At 44.2% G+C, this 24,187-nt stretch overlaps 2 protein-coding genes across 7 annotated transcripts in view; both read left to right on the forward strand.

The window, feature by feature from the left end:
• srgap1a (SLIT-ROBO Rho GTPase activating protein 1a) overlaps nucleotides 1-3,205 on the forward strand; it is a 110,329-nt gene extending 107,124 nt beyond the window's left edge. For 3 of the 6 annotated variants that reach the window (XM_083654990.1, XM_083654992.1, XM_083654994.1), the window contains exons 21-22: nucleotides 1,181-1,556; nucleotides 2,367-3,205. In XM_083654990.1, coding sequence (XP_083511116.1) covers nucleotides 1,181-1,556; nucleotides 2,367-2,774 — 784 coding nt within the window. In that variant the 3' untranslated portion in view covers nucleotides 2,775-3,205. Of the gene's footprint in view, nucleotides 1-1,180; nucleotides 1,633-2,366 lie in introns of all 6 variants that reach the window. The other 3 variants (XM_083654991.1, XM_083654995.1, XM_083654993.1) reach the window with 2 other exon arrangements.
• Nucleotides 3,206-14,405: 11,200 nt separating this feature from the next.
• parp12a (poly (ADP-ribose) polymerase family, member 12a) lies at nucleotides 14,406-24,187 on the forward strand. The gene is made up of 11 exons (XM_083654448.1): nucleotides 14,406-14,787; nucleotides 17,351-17,486; nucleotides 17,621-17,909; nucleotides 18,010-18,159; nucleotides 19,060-19,252; nucleotides 19,383-19,542; nucleotides 19,736-19,959; nucleotides 20,208-20,298; nucleotides 20,425-20,555; nucleotides 21,787-21,938; nucleotides 23,369-24,187. Exons 1-11 carry the CDS (start codon nucleotides 14,474-14,476, stop codon nucleotides 23,617-23,619), a joined length of 2,091 nt encoding a protein of 696 aa, XP_083510574.1. The 5' UTR covers nucleotides 14,406-14,473; the 3' UTR covers nucleotides 23,620-24,187.

Genomic DNA, 24,187 nt, shown 5'->3' on the forward strand with positions numbered 1-24,187 from the left:
TCACCTACAGTCTATGGTCCCTCACCAGGCCCGCTGAACTGGCAGTGCTCGTTCCTTCCTACCATGCCTCCTCGTCCTCGTCCTCCTCATCGCTCATTTATACCTACCTACCTCGTTGGTTCCGTAGCCTCGAGGTCTCGCTTTCTGAGATGTCGTGTAGTGATGAATATCAAGTAACAATCAGTTATTCATTCATTCATTTCCTTGCAAACAATCAAGTGTCCTCCCCAGCCATCCTGCCGGCTGGCTGTTATTGAGGATGGTGATGATGGCTGTTTGGATTAGACCTTCCAGCTCACGCGTCAGGCTGTCTCCACCAGTCTTACATATGCAGAGCAGAGCTTATTAGAGCCATAGTGAGGGTGATGCACTGCTCCAATGGCCCATTATGGAGGAATATAACTGCTTCAACTAGGGAGTCATAGTTACTCTGGAGCAACACAACATGAGAGAGAGTGTGTGTGTGTGTGTGTGTGTGTGTGTGTGTGTGTGTGTGTGTGTGTGTGTGTGTGTGTGTGCGTGTGTGCGTGCGTGTGCGTGCGCGCACGCGCGTGTGTGCGTGCGTGTGCATACATGCTCATCCATTTCTCTGTTACAGATCATGTGTGTGTGTGTGTGTCTCAGATGATGTGTGTATGGGGGTGTGTTGGGCCAGGTTCAGAGAGAGGACAGCCGTTGTGCTGAGCCAGCTGTAGCTTCTCCCAGGGAGCCTGTTTTGGTTCTCTGAGGAACCACAGGCCTCTTACATGTGGCTGACAGCCAGGCTCTGTACCTGCTCTCCAAACAAGCTTGTTGGAGCCCTTTGGCACTCTGTGTATGTTACAAAGACTGAATTGTGACTATGTGACTTGATTAGACTTGCGTTATTAGATTTAAAAAAAAAGTCTGCTAGCAAAGTTGTTGTTTGCACTGACTGGTATGTCGCTGCCATGTTGGACCTCGCCTCCTTGGGCTGGTTCTCCCGATAGTGCCATTCTCATTTCACTCCTTGGGCTTATGAAACCCAAATAAACTCATGGTGGTCAATTGGAAAACAAGTCTGTTTTTGCTCAGAAGTTAATATTTGGGTATATTTGTTGGATACAAGGTTTTCACCTGACAGTGATAATTATGTAATTCCATGAAAAAATCTGATTTCCATGTCTGTTTTTCCCTCTTCTGCCCCGTGCTTCTACCCGAGCAGGCACAGGAAAAGATCTGAGCCTCCATCACGCCGGCCCCCTGCCCGCCCTAACGATGTCCACTGCATGGTCCATCCCTCCCAGCAGGGCCATGGAGGCACCCCGGAGATGGGCTCCCCAGTCCTGGGCCACTTCAGCCCGCGGGACATGCTGCGGAGCCGCAACCACATGCCCATGGACAGCCCCGAACGGCGGCGGCGCACGGGCCACGGCAGCCTGACCAACATCAGCCGTCACGAGTCCCTGAAGAAGATTGAGAGCCCCCCGATCCGCCGCTCCACCTCCTCGGGCCAGTACACCACCTTTACTGACCCCCACCCCCACCACCACCACCACCACGGCGGCAAGCCCCTGGACCCGGAGACCATCGCACAGGTCAGCGCGGGACGAGCGGCGCCCCGACCGCAGCTCCCTCCACCATCACAGCCCTGCCCCGCCCTGTAAAAACATAGTCAGTCTTGTCTTCTGCTACCTCTGGCTGCTACTGTGTCTGTGCGAAATCTGCTCCAAAAACTAGCTTCACAGGCAGACAGCAGGGGGCGTAGCTTGACACTGAAACTCATATCACGCTGCAGTGTGTGTATAGTCTTGCTTGTCAGCATGCAAAGATCTTGGTGCTGTTTTGTCAGAAAAGAGAAAGTTATTACAAAGTACATCAATGTCTAACTGTTAATAATTACTACATCAGAGCTGACATGAGTGTGACTGCTCTAATCTGACTGCATTCACATGCTTACGGATAGTAGAGCTGTCAACGGTGCTGCTCGTATAGAGCCTTAATTAGAAAGAGGAGGTCACAGAGAGGACACTTAACTGTGCTGGCTGTCTGTCTGCCAACCCAGAAGATGCTCAGATGAACGTATCTCTTCATCTCTGCATCTCCTTCGCTATCCAAAGTCATTAGCATTGCTGCTCACTCTGCATGTATGATGCATGCTGGATGTTTTCCTGGATTTCTGTCATCATGTGCCTCTGTTAACATCTCTTGTTTTGATGTATTTATTTTGTTGCCCTACTCTACCTTCTCCCCTCTCTCGCTGCTTCTCTTTCCATATCTCCTCCTGTTGTTTCTTATCTTCCAATCCTCTCCCACTTTCAACCCATTCCCTTCTTTCTTTTTCTCCTTCTATCCGTCTAACTCTCATTATCTTCTTTTCATATACCCCCCGTCTCTGCCGCCTGCAGGACATAGAAGAGACAATGAACACGGCTCTGAATGAGCTGCGTGAGCTGGAGAGGCAGAGCTCTGCTAAGCACGCCCCCGACGTGGTTTTGGACACCCTGGAGCAGCGGCAGACCTCTGGCAGCAGCGGCGGGGGTCCCACCCCGGCCAGCTCCAACGAGTCTCTCAGCCCCGTCCACAGTGTCATGCTGCGGGCCACCGCCCACATCGAGCCGCCCGTCCGCCGCAGCACCACCTCTTCCAGCGACGCCATGAGCACCTTCAAGCCCATGGTAGCGCCTCGCATGGGGGTGCAGCTCAAACCTCCGGCCCTGAGGCCCAAGCCCATGGTCCTGCCCAAGACCGGCCAGGCCCCCCAGCCTCCCGCTCCGTCTCCTCAGGACCCTCTGGATAAGTCCTGTACCATGTAAACTCTGGCACAGGGACCATTCATTGAATATCAGCGAAATTGTCAATAGTAAACTTCAGTGGAAATGGGGGCGGAGGGGATTCAAGTACTGTAGCAACTTGCTAGCAATGTCAATAAAGTGGTTGTGGTAATAACAACATCAAAGAAAGTGTAATATACATTACCTGGATAAAAACAAAAACTCATTTTAAGTACAATGGTAGCTGAGAGGTGTGTGTGCGTGCGCGTGTGTTGTGGTGTCTTGAAGTTAAACACGAGATCTGAGGGGCATTCTGATGGTCTGAGAGACGGTGTAGGAGTCACAGGACAGACAGACGGACATACTGGACTGATTATTTCAGATGTACAAATCTTCTGTCTAAATAACAACCTATATGGATTATACAGTAATATGTTGCTATGCCTAGATTAATATTATCGTGTGTGTGTGTGTGTGTGTGTGTGTGTGTGTATATATATGTACGTATAATATATGTATATGTGTGTATATATATATATATATATATATATATACACATATATATATATATATATATATATATATATATATATATATATATATATATATATATATATACACATATATATATATACACATATATATATATATATATATATATATATACAGACAGACATACACATACGTGTGTGTATATATGTAAATGTAAACAGCAAATCACAAAGGCTTCCTTCAAGGTTTTAGAACTTTTACACTGGTAGTTTACTGCCAACAGACAACTATGGGACTTTGAAAAAATAAACCTGTGCAAGTAGCTCCCCTGTTTACCACTGAACCTGAAGAGGAGCTTGATGGGAACTGTAGTTTTTGTCAGTGTAACCAGAGTGGCGTTCTCACACATAGAAATAGAATAAAATTGTGTATTTTAAGCTCTTACCTACAGTAGTAAGGCTTTTTTGACGGTTTGGTGCACTGACTCAAAGGCCTTACTGACTTTCAGATGTAACTCAAATGTTTAAATTGCCATTGTAAAGGTGCTGTGAGTACCGGGACAGGAATGGGTTGGAGGTCGGACTGAAAAGGAGGTGGAAGAGCCCGTAACAAAAGGGTACTAAAGGTTGATAAATGAACAGTATTGTGATAGCAGTATGCTTTTTCATTGGTCTGTATACTCGACACCTTTATACAGCAGAGCATACTGTAGTACGTTGCATCTCAGAAATGTACAAAGATTGCCTGTGTGCTGATTTCACTCAAATTTATTTTAGCACATAACCATTTCCATATTGCCTGGAATTAAATAAGACTATTGGATAAAACCACTATGTAAAAAAAAATCCATCGTGAACGTTCTGTGAACATTTCAATGCATTCTTGAATTACTGCATCAATAATAACTTAACTATGTAACCTATGGAGAGCAGCGTGAAAGTGGTTTGTACTTAAAAGCTAATAGGACAAATCATCTCCTACCTGTATATACAACACATATGATGTTATAGGGTATGGAGCACATGCCACAGCTTCTTTGACGCCCTGCTCGGCTTGATCTACCCAAAGACGTGACTGTACAGGTTAAAGCATGGATGTCCACTGCCGTGTCTTCCCTCCGTATATGATGCAGGGCATCTTCATTAGTGACCGATGTGTACAGACTCATGGCAGCGCCCTGTGGGAGTGCTGCCCGTAGCCATGGACCTGATGACTGTTAATGTAAAAGTCTCCTGTGTTCACCTTCGCTTCTTATGCCTCAAGATCTCCACATTTCTAAAGTCACAATTCAACTTATTTGGGGGAAGGTAGCTTGCTTGAGTCCCTCTGGTCATTTTGTGTGTGTGGTGGATGGTGAAACCCCCTCCTGAGTGATTGATGAGTGGCAGTGCCAGCCAGAGCCCCATAACGCTGTATGTGCCAGAATTCCACCTGTGTGACTACACCACCCTTAGGTGTCTTTCTAAGTACCCCCTTATCCTGTAGCAGAACTGGGTGCATGTCATAGGAGTGTTTGGCTAGCAGCCATAGCATAATAACACAAATGATTTGGTTTAAGTTTGCAATGTCCTCTCACGGGTTTACACTATGTTTTCCACTTGACAGATATTTCATTTTGTGTATAATTATCAAAAGTTAATCTGATTTGAATTCTGAATTAATTACTAACCATTTTATTATTTTTGTATTCATTTTTAAAAATTTCGTTTGAGTTTTTTTTCTTTCCTTGTTAGAATTTATTAAAATTTAGAACAAATGTAGGGAGTATGCAGAGATACAGATACCTATGAAGCCAGTTGTAAAAATGTGTGCTGTTGTCACTATGTAACATAACCAGTAGGAGGCAGTTATGCCCTGTCTGTAGGCTGTTAGCTACTTGGTGTCTATGTACATCTGTAGTATGTACAGTACTTGTGAAAGTGCCTTTGAAAAATGTTTTAGAGGAACTTCAGACATATTCTGTACAGCTGCATTCTCATTTCAGACCCTGCGTTTTGAGCAAGTGCAGTGCTGGAGGAAGATGAATAAATAACAATGCCATTTTCAAAAGAAGAACTTATATGAATGAGAGAATAATAAACAGCTTACCCATTGTGACATTGCACTTTTATGTATAGAACTGTATATATGGCATGTAACAACATAACTTTTAGGGTTCTTTGAGGGCTTGTTCCTCTAAGAATTTCTTTCTAATAAAGGAAATAGTTTGTCGAGTCTGCCGTGTGTTTTTTGCCCCCGCTGGTATATTTCATATCGGAGAATATCGTGTAGGTTAAAAAAAGTACAGTACATTGCTCTTCCATTCTTCATAATGCTGCATGGCAACACAAGTTGCATAATGGTTAGGACATAAGATTACTATTTGACAGGGTGAGGGCTTCAGGCCCATGGTGCATTATTACTCATTAATGTACAGTATGTAGCTTCCAATGCTATGTAGCCTGCTGGTAGTGAAGTAGTTGAAGTACACCAATACTTCGTCATAATGATAAGTGACAAAGATATGACATTAAGGAAAATACCATCTTTCATGTACTATTATCTATGGTCTACAGTCCATAGATGTTAATGGTCCGTTTAGGTTCTTTGTGATTCTGAAGGCAAAACTGCATCATTAATTTACTGCTGGTAACTAATAATTGCATAAATATGATGTAAAATGGCACATTTACTTTGCAATTTGCACAAGTAACCCATAACTGTACCAAAGTAAACTACCAGTAGCCTACTAGTAGCCTCCTCCACCAGCTTCTTACTACTATAATTGGAGAGCTGTCTGTTTGGCTGGCCGGAGTTGGCGCACCGTTGCTCCAATCGCCTCCAAAATTTGCCAAAACACTTTTCAGTGATCTGGAATGAATCTGGTGCAAAACGCAATCTGCCCACAGGGGGGCACTACAGTGATATTTTACATTTTTAGGCCTTCACACTCAGAGCCATTGTGACTTCAGCATCCCTTCCCTGCTTCCCACTGATGATGTCACTTGAGTAACATCACAATTGTTCGAGTTACATCACCCTGTCAGCCTCATGTCTTCACTATGCACTGAGGACATGGGGGACACACACCCTCAGCACCCACAGCGTCCCAGATAGGAATCAAACCAGGACCTTCTAGCTGTGAGGTGACAGCGCTACCACTGTGCCCCCGAGCTGCTTAGGAACCTACAAGCAGGTCCTGACCGTACTCTTAAGAACGGCACCTGGACGATGGTGGAGCAGATGAGGGGGTTTGAATGTGAAATTTCTGTAGGGACAAACAAGGTGAAAGGATCTTCCTGCCAAGAATTCCTCACCATGACAGGAATGATGAGCTTCCCTTCACCTTTGTCAGACGGCAGTTCCCAATCAGATTGGCTTTCTCAGTTACCATCAACAAAAGGCAAGAGAATGACTGAGTTGGCATCTACCTACCTCAGCCAGGGTTTGCTCATGGCCAGCTCGACACAACCTTCTCCAGGGGAAAGTGAGCCAGCAACATAAAAGTTATTGAATGTGATCAGGAGGGAATAACAGACAACCTTGTCTATAGGCAGCTGTGCAAGATTTCTAGTAAAGAAGAGAATCTTTCGACAGTCACAAATAATACATTAATACAGTTGGAAATACCACATTACATCCCATTAGTACCCAGAACACAATCTTAGCATTAAAGATTCATTGGCTGAGGAAGTTGAATAGTGAAAGACACGGCAGAAGGCTGCTGTTGTTCCTGATTGATGCTGCACATTCACAAATATATACAGTATGTCATGTGTTGAGGGTGGAGCTTCCGAGACGTGGTGCATGAACAGATTTGACAGTAAGACATCTTGTCAGGCATTTTGTATTCAATGTGAGAGCATACACATCATAGTACTCTTTAATGAATCAGGTAGGCTTTTTGGTTGCTATATTGTCTTTGTGGAGTACAGGGTTCAAGTATGTTGGGCAGCTTTACCGTTCTGTCTCCAGCCTTAGCGTGGTTTGCAGCAGCGAGAGCGTCTCTCTGCTCGTACGAGTTCTTGGTGTGGGACTGCAAGGCCAACTGGTGAAAACAGAAAGGAGAATAGCTTTTGTTTTGTACAACAGCTCTTTCCCCAGCTGGATTCAGACTTGTTTTGAACTGAACAACTTGGTATTTTCTCAAAACTGCAGAGGGGGCGGAGACAGGCATTTTCTGTGTGGTTCATCGCCCTTTAAAGTGAAAAAGAAATTGTAGCATTACAGATGCTTGGCTATGGGTTTGTCTTGGAAACCGCACCTGTTCTGTCACTCTTTTGAGTCTTATTTACCCCGATTTTACACCAATAATGGACAATAAAGGAGAGCGCTTTGGGGGGGGTCGTATGGCTGAAGACTTCCTTAACGATAGTTTTGTCTTCTCTATCTATTCGATAAGCACCGACTTACCTTGGCAACCCCAGCCTTCCTCCCCCAGCAGTAGCGGAGCGTACGCCGGGGCAGAGGGTGCGGCCGCCACGGGCCCACTCGTCAGGGGGGCCCATCAAAAAAAAAAAAAAAAAAAAAAAAAATTTTTTTTTTTTTTTTTTTTTTTTTTTTGCAGGCCAGGCCACCTGGCTGGCAACCTGTGTTTTTATTTTTCTTCTTCAGAACAAGCTTGTCTGTAAAGTGGCTTCACTGTAGTCTTTCTTGGACATAATATTACTTGGCTCAATGAGTGACAAATTGTGTTTTCGGATATAGGGGCTATCAGCTATTTTACAGTTGTGACTTAAAATTACTTTATTTAATAAAGTCAGTGGTGTGAGTCTGAGAGGAATTCAATCAATAGACAATAACATTGGTGTGTTTAAAATGAGATATTCCACTAAATATGGCTAAAACCGATTCAAACATGCAAAAAAGGCACATTTTTCTTCGCGGCCTGGCAGGCCCGGTTCTACGGGGGTGCAAAAGCATGCATTGCACCCTTATTTGTCTGCATGCTCAGTTGAAAAGTAAAAAAAAAAAAAAAAAAATTTTTTTTTTATAAATGCTACAGCTGCACACTTACTGTTTAAACTTGAATTATAGTTGTTGTTTTTCTTTGTTCTTTGATGTGATTTTATGGCTTTTTGGCACCTATATGTAACCTTTTAAGGTTGAGATAATTGTATTATCATTATATGGTCCAAATATTTCAGTACAGCACTTGAAACACTTGAAATATTCTTGCTTGGGTGGTATCATTCTACTTGAAATGATGGTCAAATGCATTATTTTTAGTAAAATAACATGTCAAATTGTTCGGGCGGGCCCGGCCTTCGGCCGGGCATCTGCACCCCTCCCTATCTAGGATGCACCCCTAGTCATCTTGTTCTGGAACCGGCCCTGCGGCCTGGCCTGGCCTTCAAAAAAAAAAAAAAAAAAAAAAAAAAAATTTTTTTTTTTTTAATGGGGCCCCCCTAAGAGCTTCGCCCCCTCTGGGCTGATAGGGTCGCTCCGCCCCTGTCCCCCAGCTTTGTACGCTGTGCTGCAGCTTCTTGTGTTCGACCTTGACCTGGATGTAGTCGAGGACATCTGGCACTTGGTATTCTGCCAGCCGTCTGTGCAGGTTCTGGTTGAGGGCTGCTGCCTTTGAACACTCCTAGAGAGGAGGGACAGGAAGGATTTGGGAGTTTTGTTTTGGAGTCCATTAGAAAGAGTCAAGTGTTGCTCTGCTATTCCATTGTATCCCCCAAAAACACACAACTGAATGAATTAGATGGTAATTTAAATTTCAGTTGGGGAGCCAATGAGTTTGGGTTGAGTTTGGGTCATTAACTGAGTTTTGCTTGGTGCATCGTTGGATCAATGGCAGACCTCTTCAGCATGCTGAGTCTCCTCCTCGATCCTCTCCAGCATCTCCATTCTTTTGGTGATGTCACTGCTCAGCTGCTGGAAATCGCACGTCGCACTCTGCAGCTTCTCCTGCTTGCACGTATGCATGCGTGCACACACACACACACACACACACACACACACACACACACACACACACACACACACACACACGCACACGCACACACACACACACACACACACACACACACACACACACAGATTTGACACAGGTTTGGTTAGCTAAAATGAAGGAGATAATCTATAGTGCAAAGGAGTGATAGGTTTTGTATGTCAGGAGTGTTGTTTTTTTTTTTATCAACTTGGCCAATTCTTGGCCTGCTGTCCCGGTCGTTGCTCCACCCCTCTGCCGATCTGGGGAGAGCTGTAGACTAGCACATGCTTCCTCCGATACATGTACAGTCACCAGCCGCTTCTTTTCACCTGGGATTAACGAGTTTCATCAGCAGGACGTAGCGTGTGGGAGGCTCACGCTATTCCCCCCAGTTCCCCTCCCCCCAAACAGACGCCCCAACCGAACAGAGACGAGGCACTAAAGTGCAAGGACACATAGCCTTAATCTGGCTTGCCACCTGCAGACACGACCAATTCTACCTGTATGGACGCCCGACCAAGCTCGAACCTGCGACCCTTGTGTTGGTAGGCAGGGAATCTACCCGGATGCCAAGAGTGAATTGCTTTGTGGACCTGATCCCTCTCTCACAGACAAAACAACGATGAGTTACCTTGTATGAGCTGAGCAGCTGCTGTGTTTTGGCTTGAAGTGGGTCCATGTTTTGCTCATCACTCTGGTCGGGATGCTGCTGAGACACAACACAAGCCACCATACGCTGTTACACTCACTAACTAGGCAAAACAACGTGAAGTCATAAATCACTACAACTTCTACCGATTACCTTATGACAGTAGTAAGTAAATAACTACATGAAGTAACTAACCCTGGTTAGGAAAAAGTACTCGTACAATACGGTAGTCACTGCTCACCTGACAAACAGTCCAACTCCCAAACTAGACTAAACCAAGCCCACCTGGACATAATAACTTTCACTCTATGTTATCCTCGCTACAGTAGGCTATATTTACCCTCACTTCCCCTCTACCTCATTGGGGATGTCTTCCCTCTCCTCTTGCTGTCGGAGCTGCAGCTGGAGACTCTTCACCTGGGCCTTCAAAGCCTGGTTGTCCAGTTGAAGCCTCTGCACCTGGGTGTCCTGTGTGTGTGTGTGTGTGTGTGTGTGTGTGTGTGTGTGTGTGTGTGTGTGTGTGTGTGTGTGTGTGTGTGTGTGTGTGTGTGTGTGTGTGTGTGTGTGTGTGTGTGTGTGTGTGTGTGTGTGTGTGTGTGTGTGTGTGTGAAAATTTGAAGAAAGCAGAAGATGAATATGTAAGGGTCTAAGGGATAATCAACAAGCACTATAGGTTTAAGGTTGGTTATCCCACTTGAAAGTTGTGCACTGTCATAACATAATCATTCAATCAATCATTGTAGTCCCTTTTACAACAAGCCAGTTAGGTGACACAACGCTACAGTACTAGCTTAACAAACTTGAAGTTGGCGGCCGTAGTAGCAAAATCTGACCATGGGATATGGGGGGGGTTAATAAAATAAAATAAAAATCAGCAGATATCTTAGTTACAACAAGATTGAGCTAGCATGGCAGTTTTGCGTTTATATAGTTTTGTCTTTATATGTGTGCTACTTATTCAGTTTGGGAAATTACATCATGCTAGTATCATTAACAGTCCTCACGCAACTCCATTTCTCCTGCTATATACAGTATGTACAAGACAGTGCTAATAATGGATAACATGGCATGTACCTGACAAGAACCTGACAAAGAAAAATCATATTAATATAATTTTAATCAAGATATCCAAAACATATGAATACTATATTTGAAAATGGCATAGAATATTTTAGCTATGTGAATTGTGCTTATGTTTGAACTAATTCAAACTAGTTGCACTGAATGACAATGACATATTTTGTAAGATAAGCACAATTAAGTTGTCCGATTGTGTTTCACAATTAAATTACACACAATGAAATGAATTGAACAGCTAGTTTACAGGCTGACTCCATTATTTTGTCACCTTGTTGAGGTAGCGCAGCACCTTCTCGGCTCCCATCATGCCCCCTTTGCTCTCCCTCAGAGGTTTGGCAATGTTGCGTTCAAAGTCACACACGGCCTTCCTGACCTCTGCCAGGCACACGTCTGCCTCCCCCTGAGAGACCTGAGGGACAAAGTGTGTGTCATTGTGTGTGTGTGTGTGTGTGTGTGTGTGTGTGTGTGTGTGTGTGTGTGTGTGTGTGTGTGTGTGTGTGTGTGTGTGTGTGTGTGTGTGTGTGTGTGTTGTGTGTGTTTCTGTAACCTTGTCGTTGGCCTGGTTTCTCTCAGATTTGAATTTGAGTTTTTCCAGGTCCCGTTGTGTCTCCTCCACCTCTCTCTGAGCCACATGTTCTAAGCTGGACATCTGATCGAAGTGGTCTGACACGCTGGACTGGGATCTCCGCCTCCTTCCGTAACCCTGACAAACACAGACAAGCACGCACACACGCACGCACGCACGCACACACACACACACACACACACACACACACACACACACACACACACACACACACACAAAGGACAACTGATAAACATTAAAATGTGGAATTCTAAGGCTTCATACTGCAAAAAATGACAAGCTGCCTGTGCAGTGTTTCCAGACCTTATTTTGTATTATTTTTAGTCAAATGATTTCCCTTGCACCAAGGAAATGTCCTGAACCTTTTCGACCAATAGCTTAGCTGCTTTCAGGCAAGTCAGTAGGTTGGGGTTTAGCTTTCCCTGCAAAACAGCGGAAATCTAACAAGTTTGTCCATTTGTGCAGTGCAGCAGGGCAACATCTTAGCTGAAAACAGATGGGAGATGTTCAGAAAGAAGATGTCCTGATACAGTCAATCATAAGCTACAGCTGAGATCTATGAGCTATAACTCTAGGCTGCTCTGTCATTAGGGACAATCGTGATAGATACATGTAGCCTACTGGGTTCTGTGCTGGGCCCTGGGAATCCTCACAGAGGCCTTGTCTCTGGATGTCACTTACCCCACCCTCCAGCTGGGAGGCTCCTGCTCCCCACTGCCCCTCTACTGCAGGCTGGGGTGCCAGATCCTGAGGGTCCAGGCGGCTGATGAACCGCTCTATCATGTCAATGTCTGCCTGAAGGGCTGCATCAGAGCGCCTTGGGAGGACAAGAGAGAACAACACACCATTTCACAATCAACTAGAGAACATGTGCAGGCTGGCGGAAAAATCTTGACATGGAAAAAGATTAAGAAAAAGATGATTACATCTCCATATTTCCTACTTCAACATTTCAAAGCTGGAAGTGTAGCTGGAAGTATTCAAGTCAGATTTATTTAAAATGCATTAAGTTATCATCACCAACGGAGGTCTCAACACACTTCACATACATAAACAGAGATAAAAGAGATATACTAATATAATTGGGCGGCAGTTTTTGCGCGGCACACAATTGCTCAACTGGCATGGCTTCGCACATGCCGGTTGAATGGGTGAGGCCGCGCAGTGGCACAGCTGCAGGTGAGGCCACGTAGCGGGACAGTTGTGGGCGAGGCCAAGTAGCGGGACAGCTGTGAACGAGGCCACATAGTGGGACAGTAGCGGGCGGGTGACTTAACAGAGCCGGATTTTTGAATGAGGTAATTAGGGCTGATTAAATGGTGAGTTGTAATCAGCCACTGAAGAGGACTATGAAAGCCCTCTGGGGAGAGAGAGGAGAGGCTGCATGTCAACTCTGTGAGCGAGGCCTGACTAAATGGCCAGTCACACAGGATGGGTATTCTGCTAGTAACAAGAATGCAACGTTTCTGTGAGTGTGTGAGCAGAATTGTGTTCGGCCACAGCTATGCCATTTTACGTGCAATCACGCTGAATCTTGGTGGCCAAAATGACTCAAGACAGGTTCAGCACCATGGAGAGCTACAGAGTGGAGGAGTCCACAGGCGCTCCAGAGGGGAGCAGCGCACAGGTGAGCTGAGTTGTAATCAGCTACTGAAGTGGACTATGAAAACCCTCTGGTAAGAGAGAGGAGAGGCTGCAGCATGCTGTGAGCAAGGCCTGACTATTAAATGGCCAGTCACAAACAAACATGACAATCATATTTCATAGAAGCAGATCATAAACAAAAGATTGGTGGAACCATAGAAACATACATACAATTTTTTTTATTTTTGTCCAAACTTTGTCTGAGGAGAGGCCCACAGTCTCAGACTTTGAAAACCCCTGTAACCTAATGCCATCACGTTAGATTAGAAAGTGGTGATTGGTGGTGAACACTTATTAAAAACATTAAATTCACTTTCCACTGTTAGAGTTAACTAAACGTTAACGTTATTGTTGTTGTTATTAAATGTTTATTCAAATTAAATTGTTATTAGCGTTAAATTGATAGTGTTCGTTCCACTTTAACAGATTACGGCATGTAAAATATTCGCCCATATGGAAAACAAAGGTTTGTGTGAATATGCTGTGGTAAAGTTTGATTACTGTAGTTTGTAGAGAAGTTGTGTGACCTCCTTGCTTTCCTCTTCCATCTCAGACAGCTCGTCGTCCTCCATCATGGTTGCTAGAGTACACACTGATCCCCTGCAGTGGTTGCTAGGGAGGACGCTGCCTTCACGCTCCAACAGGAAGCGCGTGAGTCCGACTACGACGTCGTACGCTTGCTTCACATTCGAGTAGGATGGGTTAGTTCGGAATCGTAAATAATACAAGAGTCCTTGAAGCAAATCGCTTTTGATGGCATATCCCACGGGCATATCAAGCACCACGAGTTACTTTGTGCTGCAGGCACTGGCAGGACAAAGTGCCGTGGAATCGCTAAAGTTGTTGGCTTCCGAGCAGCTGCAACTAGTGTACGTTTAAATTCGCTCACCTCACATATCTTGGTAACTCTGTTTATCAGAGATAATTCCAACTGTCCCAGTCGCACGAGGATTTTGAATTTGGATCCTCGTTGTAATGTGCGTTCAAATAATAACTCCAATATTCCCGACAGCACTTGAAGGTAGCATATGCAGCCCTGCAGTGACACCATGCGCCCATCTACCAAACTGCCATAAACACCCCTTCCTTGTATTTTTTTTCTTTTTACACTAAAGAGACATGATAGCTAAGGTCCGGATCACGTATATAAAATAGGATAAAAGTTGTATAATAATTATTACTGGCTGTCTTTTTTTATGGTTCTGTGACTTCCTCTAGGCTGGCACCCGGATGTTCTGAAATCTTGTTGAGTTTCGGATTCGTTTCTATTGAACAGTCACTATAGCTGCTGTGTTGTGTGTTGGTGACCGAGGCGAGGCAGGACATTCTGTTAGTTCACTTTCACTCACAGGCTATGCTCACAGGCCAACAAGATGACCTCGGTGGTTTCTAAGCTTGTTTTCGAGACGGTGTGTGAAAACCAGGGCTGTCTGGACTTCGGGCGGCTCCATGAGATGATCAGCCAGCGTTTAACAGTGGCGGGGCCCGTCCTGCACAGCGTCCTCTTCGACGACGGCAAACTCGCCATTCTGGAAGGCAAGCAGAAGGCTGGGCGAGGGCAGGTCATCAGCCCGGACAGTCTGATAGTGGCCAAGACCTCCGTGCGGCTCTGCCAGAGCCAAGAATGTGCGCACTGTGACCAGCTGCACCTGTGCAGGTATTATGTTTGCGGCAATTGCAGATTCGGGTAAGTTTCGTTTTCACTTTTGTCTTTTGCTATCCAAACAACACAAATTAAGCAATGAAAAAGTGTTTCCCTGCACTTCTGTATAGACGGTTTTAACTTGACAACAAAAACATTCTAAATTGAACCCCCCCCGCTCACTTCCTGTTGCAGTGTTTGCTATGGACATAAAAGAAAAAAAAACACAAACAAGTGCAGGACTGACCATTCCATGCGAACCGTCTATACAGCTGAGCGGCGAAAACAAAAGTAACAATGTCAAGTGAATATTTCTGCAGTTTGCCGAATGCTGAGAAAAAGGAAGTGCTGTGTATAATACATGCATGTCGTGTTAAAGTTGTGTGAACTGTCGCAGTTTTACTGGCTAGAGTCAGACACTCATGCCTTGCGCCAATTGGGCTCCATAGGGTTCCATTGCCGTTGCCACCAGTGACGCGGTTGGTTTACCAAAATGCTGCTCGGCTGATCCCTCATATTCATGAGACCCATTATTTCATTTGTGAACTGAAAACGAATAAATAAAGTGGTAAATAAAAGTAAGATTAACCATTTTGCTTTTCTGCTGAAAGACTAGTAATTAAAAACAACATGAACTATGTAAAACAATAAAAACAAAACATTTGAAAAGTCCTTAACAAAAGTGATTAAGATTACTCTATTTTTTTCTTATTAACATTTTTTATTTTAAATAAAAAGGATACAACACAACAACCACATAAAACAAGCAACAACAACAACGAAAGGGAAGCGAGCTGACAATAGAAACCAAGGTATATATATTACACATGACTGGGGCACGTGACAGTGCCTTTAACAGTCAACCCGGCTCCACTATAATAGACAAGAACAAACAGAAGAAAGAAAAAACTCTCTTTCTCTCACACACACACAAACGCACACAGTAAAACAGACTAAGTGAACAGAGTGTACAGGGTCAAGTACAAAGGTAAAGGTATATCAGTCAGAGTCTCTCTAGAGATGAACACAGGGGTGACCATATTCTCTGAAAAGTGTCGGATTTCTGATGTAGGTCATAAGAACGTTGAGGCCTGTGACAGCCACATGTTTACAGAGGGTACTTTACTTTACTTTACTTTACTTTACTTTACTTTACTTTACTTTACTTTATGTTGAGGCCTGTGACAGCCACATGTTTACAGAAGGTACTTGAGGAGTAGACTAGTAGTAGGGTCATAATTCAAAAGATACAAGAGTGAACTCATAACAAATTGTTTTCCTATAATGTTTTGAGTGGACATCTCTCCAGTAATTTTGGATCTTGTCACAGAACCAGAATAAATGAGTAAGAGTCCCCGGGTAAGCTTTACATTTAAAACACAAGTTGGAAGTGTTTGGGATTTTTTTGGAGGCGAACAAGAGGGAGATAGATTCTATTAAAAAATGTAGATTACTTTATTTATTATTTTAGATTACTCTAATATATGTGCAATTCAGTTCAATATTTGGACTTACTTTCAAGCTCCTTAAAAAGGTGTTGCATCTATCAATTCTAATTCTAATACTCGACCACAAGATGGCAGTAATTCACATTCGACTAAAATTTCCCCTCACCACTCTGAACAGAGTGCTATGGAATTAAGTTGAATATAATAATAGACTATAGTGCTGCTGTCTTGCTGATTATTCTGCCTTTACTGATGACAATATTTACAAACACACACACAGACAAAGGCAAAATAAGCAGATGTCAATAAATTCAATGATTATGTTCAGTGCAGATTTGAGGCCTTCATGTGGATAAAATGACCATTGACGTGTGTGTGTGTGTGTGTGTGTGTGTGTGTGTGTGTGTGTGTGTGTGTGTGTGTGTGTGTGTGTGTGTGTGTGTGTGTGTGTGTGTGTGTGTGTGTGTGTGCGCGCACGCGTGCGCATAGTGGAAAATAACCAATGACACTGATAGAGAAAAGTTGCTAACTAAATAATTCAAGATGAGATATCTGTTCTTTCAATAAATGTTATTTATTTGTGCACATCACAGTGGCAAACGCAGCAAAAAAGGATACAAATATGAGTTTCAACACAAAGACAAGCAGTGTGTAAGGGAGGGTGTACTGTCTTATCAGTCCTGTGTCCTTGACTGTCTTCTGGAGACAGGAACGGAGCACTAAGTTCTGGTAAACAAGTTGCACCGAGGATTCAGTACTTTTCCACTCCGCAAACAGATATGTAGGCTATTCAATCATCATTTCTGCCAAGGTGTCATCAGCAGGGTTTCATCAAATTCTATGGCTACGATAAACTGACAACACTGGGGATTTTGATGTGATGAATGAACTGTGTAACTTTTTATACTTTTAACCGAAAGCTGGTAAATATTCACACATAAAGATATTATGCCTGCAAGAAACAAGCCCCTCAGTCATGCGAGTCTTTGGTCTGCATGTATGTATGTACAGTAACTATGTATGTAAGCTAGTAAGGCTACTATATTACTATGTACGTAGGTGTGTACATTAGCCTATTGTATTATCATTAAGCGCTATCTTCATAGGGTTATTTAGTAAACATTACTGAAAATATGTGTGGTTTTTATCATTACTTTCAGAAACAAGTGCAAACATTCCCACACTCTGGCTTCTCCGTACAATGTGGCCCTTTTGAAGACATTCGGACTTCAAGACCTGACTGAGAAACAGCTGTTCCAGTTGTTACTGCAGAATGATCCCTATCTGGTTCCTGAGGTACATCACACTGAACGGTTGACGAGTGAAGGAACTAAAATGAGACGTATCGTTCCTTTAATCAATCAATCAGTTAGCATGCTTTTTCCTTGTGATGTGATTGCGTGCTCATCCTCCTCTCTTCCCACCTCCAGATATGCCCACATTACAACAAGGGTAATGGCGAACATGGATCGTGTCGGTTCGCAGCCTCCTGTACCAACCTTCACCTCTGCCTGCACTTTGTCCAAGGTGACTGTAAGTTTGGGCCTTCATGTAAGAGGGCCCATGATGTGGATGCTCCTGCCATGAAGATACTCAATGGCCGAGGATTCAGCCAGGAGAATATCAAAGCCATCGAGAAGATCTACAGAAATAAGTTCATCATCTTGGGTCAACAGGAGAGACATGCTGTTGCTGTTCCTGGTCCTGTTCCTGGTCCTGGTACAGTACTTTTGTAGGACAATTATAGGAACTCTTTGCGTTATGTGGTCAGAGTAGTATCCTACACAGCACGTGTTTATGTATGTGCGTCTCTTAACAGCGTACCCGGTGCCTGTGGTGAGAGACCGCACTCGCCACCCTTCCAATAAATCCTCCACTAGTTCTGCTGGCGCCGCCAATCCCATCAGTGAGGCTGACAAGGAGGAAATCTGCCTGTACTTCATTCGCAGAGACTGCTGCAGCTTCAAAGGTAACAATGCTGCTGCCACAAGGCACATGTGCTTCCATCCTCACTAAATGTGTGTGTACATCTGGATGTAGAGAGGGAGACAAAAAGAGACCATGCTTTTGTGTACCACAGCAGAGCCCTGCACGGGTTCAGTTTTGCAAACCCGGCCACGCCCAGACCCGTTAATATCAGACCCGTGCCCGCCCAGTTACCCGTGATTATCTCCAAATCCAATCCAGACCCGTTAATATAAGACCCCCGTCACCTATGATTAAACACACAGGCTACAAACAGGTCACTTTGAACCTAACCAAACTGCCACCTTTTCACACAGGAGGCGAATAGGTAGCAGTCTTTCTGTCTTATCCACCTGTAACCTTAGCACTTAGCAGCTGCTAACCAGCAGCACTTCTATAGGGTGACCAGACGTCCCAGTATGACCGGGACTGTCCCGATTTCACGACGGCCATCCCCAGTCCCGACTCTCAGCACACTAAAAGGTCCCGGTTTACAATACAATTAAAATAATAATAATTATACTTGTTTTTAGATGTTTATCATGTTCTGTCATGTGGAATGAAGTGTAATGAACCTCCTTAATGAAAAAGGTGCCGCCTGTGAGAAACGGAGAGCAGCCAGGACCTGCAGCGCTACAACATGCAGCCAAAGTTGTATAGATCATGACAAGAGGTCTCACTCTGAACCTAAAAGAAAGATCCTTTTTCCTCCAGTACGTGAGTTCCTTCTGTTGTGCAAATCATTCCACTGACGTTTTCGCCCTGTGTGTGTGTGTGTGTGTGTGTGTGTGTGTGTGTGTGTGTGTGTGTGTGTGTGTGTGTGTGTGTGTGTGTGTGTGTGTGTGTGTGTGTGTGTGTGTGTGTGTGTGTGTGTGTGTGTGTGTGTGTGTGTCATTTTTCACAGACAAGTGTGCCCGTTTCCATTACAAACTACCTTACAAGTGGCAGGTCCTAGAACTAGATGTTGATGGCATGACCTGGAAGGACTTGCCCAATATGGAGGACATTGAGCAGGCCTACTGTGACCCAGGACGAGACACGAGCTGTGCCGATCAACCGTCTCAACCTTCAGTGCTTTTTGGGCTCAGAGCACAGAGGTGTAGATAGTGTAACAGTTATTCTTATGGATTTATTGTCCAGCCAGCCCAACATTCGTGTAACTCTGTAGAACTGCCTGCTCCCCCTGTGAGAATTGTTGATTTAGACATTTTCGCTGCTTATTTTCAGGTCTGCAGTGGACTTCTTGACAATGAGGTATGAAGGATCTCCAGTTCGTCGCCTGTCCACTGCTTCATCTGTCTCTAAACCCCCTCACTTCATCCTGACCACACAGTGGCTGTGGTACTGGAAGGATGATCATGGGAAATGGATGGAGTATGGACTTGAGGTCAGTTTATAGTGTTAAGGCAGATTGAGTAGCTACTGTATGTGTCTTATGTATTCAGTGCTGATCAGATGAAACAAACAACTTTCAGATTTACTCCCTGCCTCCTTTCATTCTGTGATCATTACATTTTTCCTGTTTAATGATTGGAAGATGTTAACTTACTTTGTGCTACACTCTTATGTTTTCTCTGTAGGGGAGTGTTGATGCGCCTGCCTCTGTCACTACTCAAACTCTGGAGAATGTTTATATCGCAGACAGAGAGACGGATATTCCTTTTGGTGCTGGCAGACACAAGTATATTCTCTACTTCAAAGGTACACCTGGAGCCCCGCAGATGTACCAGCAGAATGTCAACTACAAAACCAAAAGAGAGGTCAGGAGGAGGCCTCGCTTTGTCTCCGCTCACGAAGTCGAGAGGTATTTTCAAATGGAGGGCGATTGTCCTTGCAGTGAGACATTTGTAACCTTGCAAGCAAGCTGGATTCTCACGAGATCTTGATCAGATCACGTGACAAAACAAACCACCCATCTGGCAGTGTCAGGTTAAGAAATGAGTAGCCTTATTTGGATACCTCTACAGATATCCAAAATAGGTTACTAATTTCTCACTGGTATCAGCTGACTCAACCAGCCAGATCATTCTTGTCTTCATGTCTCCTTGGTAGCACATCATCGGACAGCTCCACTTCCTCCTCCACAGCTGAAGCTGTCCCAGCCCACTGGGACAAGAGTGCCCTACCCGATTTCTCATACAAGGTATTTGCATAGCATGTACTGTACTTTTGTTTTGAAATGTTCATTTTAGTATTTTTCCCCCCAATGCATTGAATAGATGTATATTTACATATAAATAATTTATCTGCACTGTATTGTATCTTTCAGCTGGTTCCTCTCTCCAACTCTATGAAGCAGTTTGACATGGTTGAGAAGCTGTTTAAGTGCACCATGCCGCACAGTGTAATAAACAGCATCAATAGGATCCAGAACCCCTCTATGTGGAGAATGTTTCAATGGTAAAAACGCATGCAGGGCACTTGGGTAGAGTGAGGTAGGTGGTGGGGGGGTTGGGGGGTGGCGGCATCCAGGACATGTGAACCAGCTCCCAGTGATGGCAACAGTATCACGGCCTTAATAGGCCGACATGGGATAGGCCTACGTGCTATACTGTACGAGTATACATCAATTCGAACCCCCCTCAGTGGTGGTAATGAGGGAGGGGCAAGCACTGCCTTTTCACTTTCCCTACCCAGATTTATCCTGCCAGGTCCCGGGGATTGAACCGACAACCTTCTGGTCACAAGCTCGCTTCTCTAACACTTACAACTTTAACACAACATGCATATTATATATTAAACTCTTCAGCTACATTAAGCTACATTATGTAACTTGTTATGTGAAATTTTGGTGGAAAAAAAAGCCCGCTTATATCGGTATCGGTTGATATCGGTTGATATCGGTATCGGAAATTAAGAGTTGGACATTATCGGATATCGGATATCGGTAAAAAAGCCAATATCGAACATCCCTATTTAGGACAATACCGATAACCAATATTAACATTGCTGTTATGGCCGATGTTATGGAGTGTGGCAACACTACGAGTCTGATCCTGACCAGGACTGCCAACTCTGACGCAGAACATCAGGAATGCCACAAGTCCATTTTCTCACGCAGTGAAGAACAAATCATAATTGATAACCTCTTGGAGTGAAAACATGAATGACAGCACAGCGCCACAGCAGCACCATGTAGCAGCAGAAAGCAAGAAATATGTTACAAAATCTATTAATAGCTGCTATATTGTAGCCTACAATAATAGATTGTGAGCCTATATTTCTCACTTTCCCTACATGCTGCTGCTCAGCGACTCTCCCTCTCCTCTCGCATGCATGCAGGCAGGCAGGCAGGCAGGCGGAGTGAGTGAGTGGCTATGGTTACGGGGCGTGGACGCTCTGTGTTTCTGCCCCAGAAGCCGCACTTCAAGCTGAAGTCAAAAGGAACTCGTCGGAATAGTTGTCAAACTAGGCGAGAAAAGAGCAAAAGACTGGCATGCTAGTCTTTTCGTCGGGGTGTCCTGAGGCATCCCAGACCCAGACTGCTGGTCTTTGATTATGTCACACTAAAAGACGTCCATTCGTCGTTCCAAACGGTCATATTCGCTGGAAATGTGTCGCCCGCGACCAAATCGTTGTAATATCGGGCTGAATTCATGCAGTCTTTTGACTTTGCTTAATCTGTGTTCAGGCAGAAGGAGCAGATGAAGAAGACAAACGGAGGGAAACCTGTGGAAGAGCAGTACTTGTTCCACGGGACAGATGAGTCTCTGATTGATGCCATCTGTGAGCAAAACTTTGACTGGAGGGTCTGCGGTGTCCATGGTACATCCTATGGCAAAGGTATGTACTAAGCACCTCTTGACACGATACAACAGAAACATGCTTCTTTCTAATGCTCTGCCTGTTCTCGGCCTGGGTATGGTTTAACACAGTATAGTACAGGATTGGTACCCTTTGGTTTTCCATTGCAATTTTGAACATTTGAACAATTTTGAACATATGTCCAGAGCGCCAATGTGTGACTAGAGCAACAGTATAATTTGCTATAGCTGAAATCTTCACAGGTGCTCCAAGAGTGGCGCTCACCACTTATTGTATAGCAACGTGGCTACAGTGCAGATTTCCTCTAAAAACAGGGTGTAAAAAATGATGTCTTTTGAAGTCAACTTGGCATCTCAGGGCTTGTGGAGACTTGTATTACGCCAGGTGAGCAGTATGGAAGCATTTTATGCTTGTTTTTTTCTGTTGTTTTTACATTTTTGCTCGTGATCCCATCAGCAGACACATCTACTTGCCTGACACGGCCGGTCTCCATTTCTCCAAACTGGGACCGCGCCAGCTACATTCTACTGCATGTAGTTCACTGACTGTAGGGTTGTGTAGGGTTGACACGATGGATGGTGGCATCGACCATGGTCGATGGGCCGGCCCCCATCGACCTCAGAGCCTCCTACATTGTGATGACCTGTTTGAATCAAAAATTTGCTGATTTTACAATAAACACAGCCAACTAAACTCAACGCGCTGGGGATGCGCGGGCAGTGTAAACAAGCGCGCCCTATGCCCAGTTAGTTCAGAAGAGCGGAGAGGAGGAGCAGCAGAAGTCAGCTGTGTTGTGAAAATGTTAAGAGAAAGATGAAACTTAGCATTCCTGTTTTCAACCCAATGTGAGTAATTTTACCAGTCTTCAACTCGCCTGTTTCCATTAAGTTGCTCCATTAGGCTGCTGCTGTGTTTCCTTGTTGTTGGTCAGGATCTGTAACATTAACGTTTCAATATTGCTGGTAGTCATAGCCTACTCCTACTGCTTTAGTCTTCTGCCTCTGCATGCAGAGCTCAGCTGTCCTAAACGTGAATGTGCATTGCAGCGGCGCAGCCAAACCGTATCACGGCGACTTCATAAATCATTAATTAACGCGCCCCACCAGCCCCTACTTTTCAGCCAAATTATGGAAAATTCTGCAATATTACGTTTTACAGTTGATTACATTTTTACTACCAAATTCCATGATTCTCTTTTATGCATTGCGGAAAACATATGGCCCTATATTTCCATTATCACAATATAATTTTTTTGATGATATAATGAACCGTAACGATATGTTATACAGTATATGGCACACCCCTAACCGTACTGCACTGTGAACAAAAACAAATTGAAAACCATAGCCTACTCTAGCATGACAGCACTTGTGTAGTGGAAAAAGCACATTTATATGCGTGTTCTTTTGGTTTGTGGAAACAGTACTCATATTGTTTTTACTGTATAGGGAGCTACTTCGCCAAAGAGGCCTCCTACTCAGACAGATTCGCCATAAGCGGCAAGAACAAGATCATGTTTGTTGCTCTGGTCCTGGTGGGGGAGTTCACCAAGGGAAGCAGCAGCTACGTCCGGCCACCTGCAAAAGGAACCACCAAATATCTATACGATAGCTGTGTTAACTCCAAGACCAACCCCAACATCTTCGTTATCTTTGATAAACTCCAGATTTATCCCGAGTTCATCATTGACTACTCATGAAACCTGATGCTGTTGTTGCATTACTACTGATGTTATTCAGGTGTCAAAACAAGATGGCCTTTACTTTGGTTAGTATAGCTGAACTTTGACCTGAGGGCTGCAGTTTGTTCTGTGACAATCCAAATGTCCACCCTCCGGACTTCTGGACTGAGCCCTCGCGGACTTGTCGTACTTACCGTGATGTTCTATAAGCCGCTGATAGAGAGGCCTTTATTTCTATACAGCTGCACACGTTCAAATACAGAAATGTTTGTATATCAGAAGCGGGCTATTGCTAAATAAATGTGGCATTTCATAGGTTCGCCCACAAAGTCCGCAAACTTAGTGAAGTCCGGACGTTTGGCTTCAGCCTTTGTGTGAAGTCTTCCTAGTGGATTTTAGTTGTGTACTGAATAAATGTAGAAATACCAATGAGAAATGTGTCAAGTTTAGAATTGTATTCCTGTATCTCTATACTGTTGATGTTTTTGTCATGTGATAAATCAAATGCATGAAGTATTAATAAGCTCACTTACATTCGACCTGACCTATTTTTGCATTAAAGAATTTACACTAAAAAAGAATATTC

Source organism: Poromitra crassiceps (assembly GCF_964638095.1).
Source record: "Poromitra crassiceps genome assembly, chromosome: 18".
NCBI lineage: Eukaryota > Metazoa > Chordata > Actinopteri > Beryciformes > Melamphaidae > Poromitra > Poromitra crassiceps.

What these genes read in the sequence shown, in the direction of transcription:
- parp12a (XM_083654448.1), top strand. Translation starts at nt 14,474, where the DNA reads ATGACCTCGGTGGTTTCTAAGCTTGTTTTCGAGACGGTGTGTGAAAAC. An exon ending in GGATGGAGTATGGACTTGAG is followed by an intron (nt 19,543 to 19,735) that starts GTCAGTTTATAG and finishes TTTTCTCTGTAG; the next exon opens with GGGAGTGTTGATGCGCCTGC. An exon ending in TCCGCTCACGAAGTCGAGAG is followed by an intron (nt 19,960 to 20,207) that starts GTATTTTCAAAT and finishes TCTCCTTGGTAG; the next exon opens with CACATCATCGGACAGCTCCA.